General features: G+C 34.8%; 1 protein-coding gene across 1 annotated transcript; it reads right to left on the reverse strand.

Moving 5' to 3' along the window:
- Nucleotides 1-375: 375 nt before the first annotated feature.
- On the reverse strand, nt 376-4,540 carry LOC121428116 (E3 ubiquitin-protein ligase TRIM71-like). Its single transcript, XM_041624708.1, has 2 exons — nt 3,819-4,540; nt 376-1,705 (listed from the first exon to the last, which is right to left on the reverse strand). The coding sequence occupies exons 1-2, from the start codon at nt 4,449-4,451 to the stop codon at nt 440-442; spliced, it is 1,899 nt and encodes a 632-aa protein (XP_041480642.1). The 5' UTR covers nt 4,452-4,540; the 3' UTR covers nt 376-439.
- Between the last annotated feature and the right edge of the window lie 5,190 nt (nt 4,541-9,730).

The following is a 9,730-nucleotide window of genomic DNA, read 5'->3' on the forward strand; positions in this document are numbered from 1 at the left end:
GATGCACTGGTCGTCAGAGACATTAATCACCTCATTAGCTCCATGAGACAGCGCTGTGAAGCCGTTATTGCTGCAGGAGGAGGTCATACGCGATACTAGGCTGCCTGAAAGACACTCAGACATTCGTTTTTTCCTCTTCATGTCGATAGTTGATACCCCTGTGAACCCACTTTTCAGGATGTGCAGTGATGAGAGCGACAGTGTGCAACAACTGAAACCACCCATGCGTGAAATTGATTACAGTGTGTTTAAGGACATTCAGGACAGTTGTACTGAGGTATTTCCAGAAATAAAACACCTTGTATAAAAAAATCATATACGTTTTAAAAAGTGGTCCTTAACTTTTTTTGAGTAGTGTATATCGACACGTGTTAAAGTAGATTTGTAGCAGGATGAAAGCATGTCAGTTTCCATACTACATGGTATGATATAACGTAGATTACAGTGATACCTTCATGAAATATAACTTATTGCAACAAGCAAAGGCGAGCATGTCTGGAGAGAGGGAAACCAAGTAACACCAATTCCAAACCAATGTCATATTAAGTGCGTTGAACTCAACTCTTTCCTTCAGGTTCAGACCATCAAGATCATAGAGCCTGATCACGACGCTACTATTCTTCTCATCAACACTCGCTACATACACCCTGTCCAGCTCATCCACGGCAGCATACAGGTAGACACCCTCTGGAGCTTGTAGAGACTCACCAGCATTCCCATCCCTGTCACAGACCGTCACCACGCTTGGATTGCCCCAACATGAACTCGAGACGATCAAACCCGTCCTGGTGGTAGATGCCTGACTCGTATCGTGCTTTGTTTGAACAGTGTGTTTAAGAGTGGATCCTGTCGGGTCATAGATATAGACTTGTTTTCCATAGTTAGTAATGATGATTTCATCTGATGGACTCCTGTTAACTCTGAGTTTATTAATATTTTTTCTCACGTTGATTGTTGCTTTCCTAGAGCCAAGGCGAGAGTAGATGTAGGCTTCTGTACTACCAGTGGACACGCATAACGCCCCGTCCCGTTGCAAAATCAGATCATGACAATTCATTTCATTTAAGGCTAATATGTTACTATGTCGCTGCTTTTCACCATTTGAATCAATGATATCAATACCTTGTGCATTGCTCCCATACCCGATAGCGACAGTGCTATTGGAGTACCTTGTCATACCGTGTATCAATCCCCGTAGATCAACACACTGAATGACATCCATCTTGGGATCTGATCCTGAGATGCTCCCGAGGTCAAGACGAGTGTCATCTGCTGGTTTAAACCTCTTCTCATGTGCTTTCTTCTTAATAGCTTCCGCAGAAGTGTGATCGGTAACCTCCTTCAGCATGGTATCCAGCTCCTCACAGAGCAAGATATGAGCAGATAGAGTGTCTGTCTCAAGATGACCCAGTCTGTCATTATCTACCAAAGTAATTGAACTACAAATACTCTTGATCCTCTGTCGATCTTTTGACTTTAAGACGTCGAGGTCGTCATCAAAACTACGTTCTAAGGCAGTTATTTGCTCGGTAAGATTTCGAAGATTTTCTTCCAGCTCCTTTGCTTTGATGCTGTAGGCTTCCTTGACATCATCTAGTAGTGTCTGCACTGCAGTGTGTACCTCATGACGTTGTATTTCTATGTTCTGAATGTTCTTTTCCAGCTCTGATTTCTTGTCAGCACATCGCTGGGCAAGGTCTGTCACCTACGAATTGAAAGTGATAAGTAAAAACAGCGAGTTATATCTGGAAATATTCCATAAAGGCGAATATAAGAAATACTGATACTCTACAAACAAAAAAATCATACAGAATGACATACGACAATCTGAATAAGATTGAAGAGAGACAGCATATAATTACAAAATTGTTTGTCATATTGAAACAACAACGATAACAATCATCAATGTAGTTCAACACAAAGAATAAGTTACATAATCAAATGAAACAACATTTTAGATGCTGATGATGGTATTAAAAATCATCATATATCATTGTCAATCTGTATTCAACAACATCTATATATATTGTTATTTTATTAATCAATATTCTGTTCTATAGTCTTATTCATTATATCATTATCATGACTATTATTATTCCTGTTACCTTAATTATTATCATTATTTTATTAGTATTATTTATTCTTTTACTGTTAATGTTCTTAATATCTTGTATATCTTGATATTGTGATGATCATTATTGTCGTCATCAGTTTCATCATCATCGTAATCATTAAAAAAAAATGGTGTGATCGTTGGTGTTTTCATCATGAATCTACATACTGTCCACTGTGTTGAGTAATGTTTGTTAGTACAAAAAATATATACATACTTATATATTCTGGGCAGTTATTCTCAAATTCAGCAAATGTATTACCCAATTATTAGTTTTTATTACCCAATTTGGACAGACTTTAACTAATAGTAGTATGGATAATATGTTGCCAAGTGATGGTTAAAAATTGGGCCTTTTGCCCAACCTTTTTAAGAGTGTACGCTCTAAACATGTTGCCTACATTTTTATACAACTGTTTAACCTCACATTACTGGCTTAAATCAGTCAGTCGGCAAGCCCTGAAAAAGTAGCTTCTTTTATCCAAGTGATATTCATGACTATAGGGTTTTTGCATTATAAATGAGCTTGGTGCGAACCAAAACACCTCTTTTTATTCTGCCATTGCTGCTCTAAATATTAACCAGATTTCATGTTTTTGGTATCTTTGTAAATAAGACGAATCATTTTTTCAGGTCATGTGTTTGGAATTTTTAAAAAATGTTGTAATATAGGGAAAACTTTTGATATAAAACATGAAACAAAATGATTTTTTTCATGCAACAAATGTTGTTGTTTTCACACTTGATTTCTGTTTGAGCACAAATGATTTTTAGATCATAATAAAGCTGAAGATCTACGCTTTAATATGATATAATTTGTATAAGAAGATGTATCTTAGAAGGGTCAGCAGCCAGCTTTTCATAGGCCAAGTACATTTAGCAGCTCAAAAACAAGAATACTGCACTCTGATTGGTCACAGAGACCACACACCCACGCAAATTCCAATGTTCCCCACACTGGGCCTCTGCAAGGTCACACTCACCATGTGGTAATCTCTTCAAATAACCCGCGCCTGTTGTTGTGAAAACATTATTCAGCCAATCAGAACTCTGGATTTTATGTTACTCAGAAATTTTACAAATCTCGTCTTGCATCTTGATGGAAAAAGCTGGCTGCTGACCCATCTAAAAGATGCCACATATCAAGAGTGACATTGTAAGAAAGTATAGAGTTTGAGCTTTCTGATGATATAAATAATGTTGGTACCTAAAACACAAAATGTTGCACAATTTGCAAGTGAAAACAGAGGAAGAAAATTCTGTTTGATGCATCTTTTCTGGTAAAAAATACTTATTTATCAAAATATCTTATTCAAAAGAAATAACCAATATGAAAGAGTAACATTTACTCTTCCCAATGGTACAAAAATAATCAATTTTACTCCAGGAGAAAGTGGTTAAATTCTTTGAGAAAAAAGTCTCACAATTCACGAGATTTTGCAGGGACATGAATTCAGCCACGAGAGGACTTGGATAAATCTTGCCAATTTGCTCATTAACACAGGGGCTTGCCGACTGACTGAACTATTTTTTTAAGTGTTTAAACTTTTAAACAGCTAAGTTTGATTATTGATATTTGATTCTGAAAAAAATTCTGATTGTTTAAACTTCTAAACAACGACATAACTGTAAGGTTCAAATAGTGAACAGTGTTATATGGATTTTTATACAGCGTTTTTGCTGTGATAATTATGAATAAATTCACCTTGTGTCGCAACTCCTGCTCAAAGTTAACCTGGTTCTTGACTTTGTGATTTTGATGATCAACGAGTACGCACTTGTGACAGACATGGACCTTACAAACCTCACAAAACATGTCCTTGTTCTCTGGTTTGTGGATGGAACACTTCTCGAATAAATGACCAATGCTGACCTTCCCTTCGATGACATCATCAATGGAGACAATCTCATGATCTTCAAAGACTGACAGATATTGATGACATTGCAAACATTTATCACATATGTAGTTATTACAGGTTCTGCAGAATGAGACAGCATCTCCTTGAAGCTTGCAACCAGAACATTTTGGTCGCATCTCGAGGACAGCATTCATCCCTCCACACTTGGCGTGGTGATCGTCTACGCATCCGTTGATGGAGACATTGAGGCGGAGATCATCGACACGGTTGGCAGACAACTTTGTGATCTCCCTGCAGAGAGGACAGACCATGTGATCAAGGTCCTGGTGGGTTAGATCGTATTTCTTGAGGCATCGCCTACAAAATGTATGTTCACATGAAGTTAAGATCGTCGCCTCGACAAATATATCAAGACATAATGGACATATCAGGTTCGGTGAAGAACTTGATGCTTTCTCTGATCCACACTTCTCAGCCATCGCTAAATTAATTTACAAACACGAGATCTAACTTCCAACTATAAACATATACATGTATGTCTATCAGGACTAATGTATGTTGAAACGTCAAGTTCGAGTTATAACACAGTGATGCAGCTTCATATTATTGTCATACTTCAATACAAATTCAACTACAAGTCAAACACACCCACTTTGAACATCCTATAACAATAGAACTGGGTATTCCCAGCTACCTTTGAACTTGACTGCGCGTTATACAGTGCGTATCAAAAAAAGTTTACACTTTGAAAAAGCCCTGGGAATTAAAAAATATACAACATGTGGGTAATTTTTTCACACATAATTATGGGTTTGGGGCTCATCTATACAATGAAAGTAAAATTTTTGACAGAATGTTACACTTGAGTGAGCACTGTCCATTTTTGTAAAGCTCGCAGAAATTTGTTTGCGCAGAAATGCTTGTTTTCACGCTGTGTCAAGGGGAAAGGGCGAAATCAAACTTACCCTGAGCATTTCTCATAAATTTCCCTAGCACTTTTAGCCAATTGAAATAAAACGGATTGTTACAAAATTCAAGCATTTTGTAACAATTTTGCCGCCCAAATTTGAAATTTCAACACTTAGTAAGCACAACCTTTACCCTTTTTGTGCCAGCTGGATCTGAGGACATAACTGAATCTGAACAAAAGTTTATATCAGACATCTCCAGCATTTTTCACTAAGTTTTTATCATTTAAAGATGGTTTACATTTCAGTTTTATTTAATACTTGTTTCTCCTCACTTTTTCCAAGCTTGGCAATGATTAACAAAATGAAAATCAAGCCTAAGCCATTTCATGTAAATCACAGCTCAGTGTAAAGCAAATATCATCACGATGGACTCGGTGTGTGGGGGAGTGGGATGGGGCGCAATGCACTCTTCGAAGTGTTTTGGGCAAGGAAACAAGTTTAAAAAGGTAAAAGATATCTTCATATCAATTTTTCTTGCTAATTTCCACGTGTTCTTCATGATTAAGGTCTACTTTTATTCGCATAATTATTTCAAAGTTCTGCGCAAATCATTTTTCACCAACTTTTCAAAAGTAAGTGGTGCTCACTCAAGCGGAAATATTTTTCGACAGTTATATCGTCATTTGCTTAAATGGATCTGTACCAATGCTAAAATGTGGAAAAATCGTCAGGATATTACAAATATATAATTTTACAGGATTTTTTCTAAGTGTAAACTTTTTTGATACGCACTGTATATCGTTGATAAAGGGCGTGGCATTATCAAATTAGGCATTTTCGTCTTCATGTGCAAAATCCCACATTTGGATGATTTTATCTTTCAAATATATTATGCATCCAATTCTAATTTCTCTATCAAGAAGATATTTTATTAGGTTACCAGACATGAATTTTCGAATTTTCCTTTATTAAAAGACAGTATTCTGTGTAACTCATTCATATATCTTTTTTTTTTTTTTTAAAAGAAAAAATGTCAATTTTTCATCTTTCTTCATAGGCCTTTGCATAAATCACAGAATGGATGATTTGATATTTCCAATGTTTTATGCATCTCTTTTTCTCTATCAAGAAAATATTTCATTAGGTTACCGGACTTAAATGTTCCAATTTTCCTTTATTAAAAGACAGAATCTGTTTTCATTATTTAGAGATCTGATAATGTAAAAAAGGGTAATTTTTTCCATAATTTTTGTCTTCATGTGTAAAAATCCCAGCATAGATTATTTGATATTTTCGATATTGTATGCATCTCTGTTTCTCTATCAAGAAGAGATTCTGTTGGTTTACATGACTAATATTTCATATTTTGAGAAATCGTATTCAGTAACGAGAACAAAAATCTTTAATGGAAAGTTCTGAGTCTGTATGTGGATTGATAATTTTTTGTGTTAAATTGTGGTTTTATGAACTTTTTCATATTGTTTGAGTAAAAGAAAATTATTCAGTAATGTTTGTGTTGTGATAATTATATTTAAAAAAATATTTGTATCTTTCTCTCATCTCTGATTCTCGCTCGGGTTTCATCTCATGTACTCCTGATCCACTCCTCTCGTATTGTCTCCCAACTCCCAATATAGGCCCTACTATAGTGTTTTCTATTCTCCATCTGTAGTTTCTCGCGGCCCATCGGTTGACAGTTGGACTAAATAAATGACAAATATTCTCATTAACAAGGTCAGGAGATGAATAAAAATTCTACTAGATTTTTGCTATAGTAAGCCACATCAGTATCCGAGTAATTATGATTTATTTTCAATTATCTTATTACGATTCGATGATGGGAAAAAAAATTAAATCATCAAGAACATATTTCGCGCTCAATCATAAACGACCTTGTATGTTAATGACGCCATTCAAGAAGATCAAGGCCCTATATAAACATTTATATAGGGCCTTGAAGAAGATGGAATAGCGCCACCATGCACAATTTTAAAACAAGTTTTATTTTATTGTAAATTATTTCCTCGAAAAACCGATATTATTGTTTCTTTCCTACTCTTCTTTTCATATTTGCTCCTTCATTTTTTGTGTTTCATACTTTTTCTTTCTATCCATCTTTCTTTCTTTCTTTAATTCTCTTTCCCTTTCTTTCACACCCCCTCTTTCTCTCTTTCGTTCCTTTCTCTTACATGGCCCAATTAAGTATTTATTTCTAAATCAAAGTATCCACCTAAAGTTCTTATCTGAAATATTTATCTAAGTTTAATGATTTTTTAAATAAAGATTATTTTATGCGCATGTCAGTCGAGATAATTTGCTGTTTTGAATATGAATATATAGGTCAAGGAAAACATGATAATGTTATTTTATTTTTATTGAAATCATCGCATGCGTCGAAAAGCAATTTATATCTCAATTATCCTTCTTCACATCTATCTCTCACCACCATACGTATTAACGATGGTTATTCCGTTATAACTTATCATCACTGTCATCTTTACCACCATCTTCATCACCACCATGCCACCACTATCTTCATCATCATCATCATCGTCGTCATCCTCAACACTACCACCACCACCATCTTCAAAACTACTGTCATCATCATCGCTACCATCTTCACCACCACTATTATTGTCATTATCACCATTAATACCACCACAACACTACCTTCATAATGATAGTAATAATAACCATCGTCATCACAACCGCCACCCCTATCCTCATCACCACCACCACTACCGCCGCCACCATTGTCATTATCATATTCATCCTCACCACCACCCCCATCACCACCACGACTACCATCATTTGAATAATCTTCATCACCATCATCATCTATCATACGATCATCATCATCTTCATCACTATCATCGCCATCATCATCATAATATCGTCATCATTGCCATCATTATCATCATCATCATCATCATTACCATTATCATCATCATCTTCACCATTATCATCATCATCATCATCATCATTACCATTATCATCATCATCATCATTACCATTATCATCATCCTCATCATCATCATCACCATCAACATCACCATCATCAACATCACCATCATCAACATCATCATCATCATCACATCATCTATCATAATCATTACCATCACATTAGCAATTCACAAATGTATTCAAGATGACATCCCCCCCCCCCGTTCCTCAACCTTTTTTTTTTTTATAAAAACTCTTAGAATTATTGTTGGTGTCTCGGTGATTATCTGTTAAAATTATTCTACCAGAATTTGGTAGTGTTAAATATACATGTACATGTATAAGTTTGGTGCTTTTTTTTACCGAAATTAGTGATAAGCAGTTCTTGGTTTTTAAGTAAATCATCTTCTCACTCCCTTTCTCTCTCTCACCGACTACCCCCCCCCCCCCCCCTCGTTCTATTTAGTTAGTATTCAACATGTTCAAAGTTTGACCAGACTTGATTCAATTTATCATATATACAATTTAATGAAAAGAGAAATCCATAGATTCAATTCAAAAGGAATAATCGGTATGTGCTCGATATATACACTTCAATTTTAATCAAATATGCATTTTTAGATAGTAAACTCTAAGATTGTCCTCTCGGAATAATTTTCCCTCGTTTTCTATCTTCATCGTTTACATATCTCATAAAATAATCGGATATCCATTTGTTGTCTCGTTTGCTTTGATATATAATATTCATTCTAATACATATAGGCCTAAGAAACAAACAATCGAATATCAAAATGTAGCCTTTGTATAATGTAATATGATTTGCAGCTAGAGGCCCCTTTCATCTGTTATGGTGATTCTTGATTAAAGTATAAACCAAAAGATTTATTCTACAGTCAGCATATCAAAATATAAGATATTTTTCTATATTTTGATATTAGATAGTTGGTAATAATCGATACCTATACCATTCCCATTTAAGTCTACGATGGTCCCGTAACATTTAGATTAGCGATTGATCGTATGCTTGGTATTCATGATTCATTGTACATTGTAGTCAATTCAATCAATCGTAGAGATATTCATCTAAGATGGTTATTAAGGTTCGTGTAACAGGCCCCAGAAGTGCATTTCAAAACATGAGGTCCATTTGCTCTTTTTTTCATGTTGAATTAACTATATAACACAAAGGTTAGCGATTAATCGCTAAATGAAATAGCCAATCAGGATCGTCGTTGCATGCGTATTTTGCTCACTAGACTGAATAAGAACCAATCAGAATTGTTCTTTCAAATAATGTATTACGGGACCCCGATGTCACTGGTTATACATTCAAAATAAATTCATCTCATAGCTACGCATAGTCACTAATAGTGATTCATTCATGGCGTCATGAAACGTGTTTTAAAATAATACAAACCTTACCGAAATTACAAAACTATAAATTTTGTAATCAATTTACTTTTAAGATACTCTTTCCCCCATTGATAAACAGAGTCGTTCTACACAGTAAAAAAATTAGCACGTTGTTTAATCCTGTCACTCTAACAACAAGTTGTTTAAACTTTTTTTTGTAATTTTTTAAAACTTTTTAAACAAATTTACAAAGTTTACACAGTTGTTTAAAAAGTTTAAGCAGCTGTTTAAAAAATTAAACAAAAGTTGTCAGAGTGACGAGATTAAACAACGCGCTTGAAATTTTAAACAGCGTTCTAAACATAGGTCATATAACTATACACAAGAAAATCTCATTGACCAACGTCTGAGAGAGCAGTAACTCGATAACATGCATTTATAAAATATAAATCGTTATATTTACACAAGAAAAAATAATTCATACATTAAATTTAAAGTACATTTGAAATGTTACTAAAGGAAAAAACACAGATCGACCAGGAATTGTCTGT

The sequence above is a fragment of the Lytechinus variegatus genome, chromosome 14, assembly GCF_018143015.1.
Source record: "Lytechinus variegatus isolate NC3 chromosome 14, Lvar_3.0, whole genome shotgun sequence".
In the NCBI taxonomy this organism is placed as follows: domain Eukaryota; kingdom Metazoa; phylum Echinodermata; class Echinoidea; order Temnopleuroida; family Toxopneustidae; genus Lytechinus; species Lytechinus variegatus.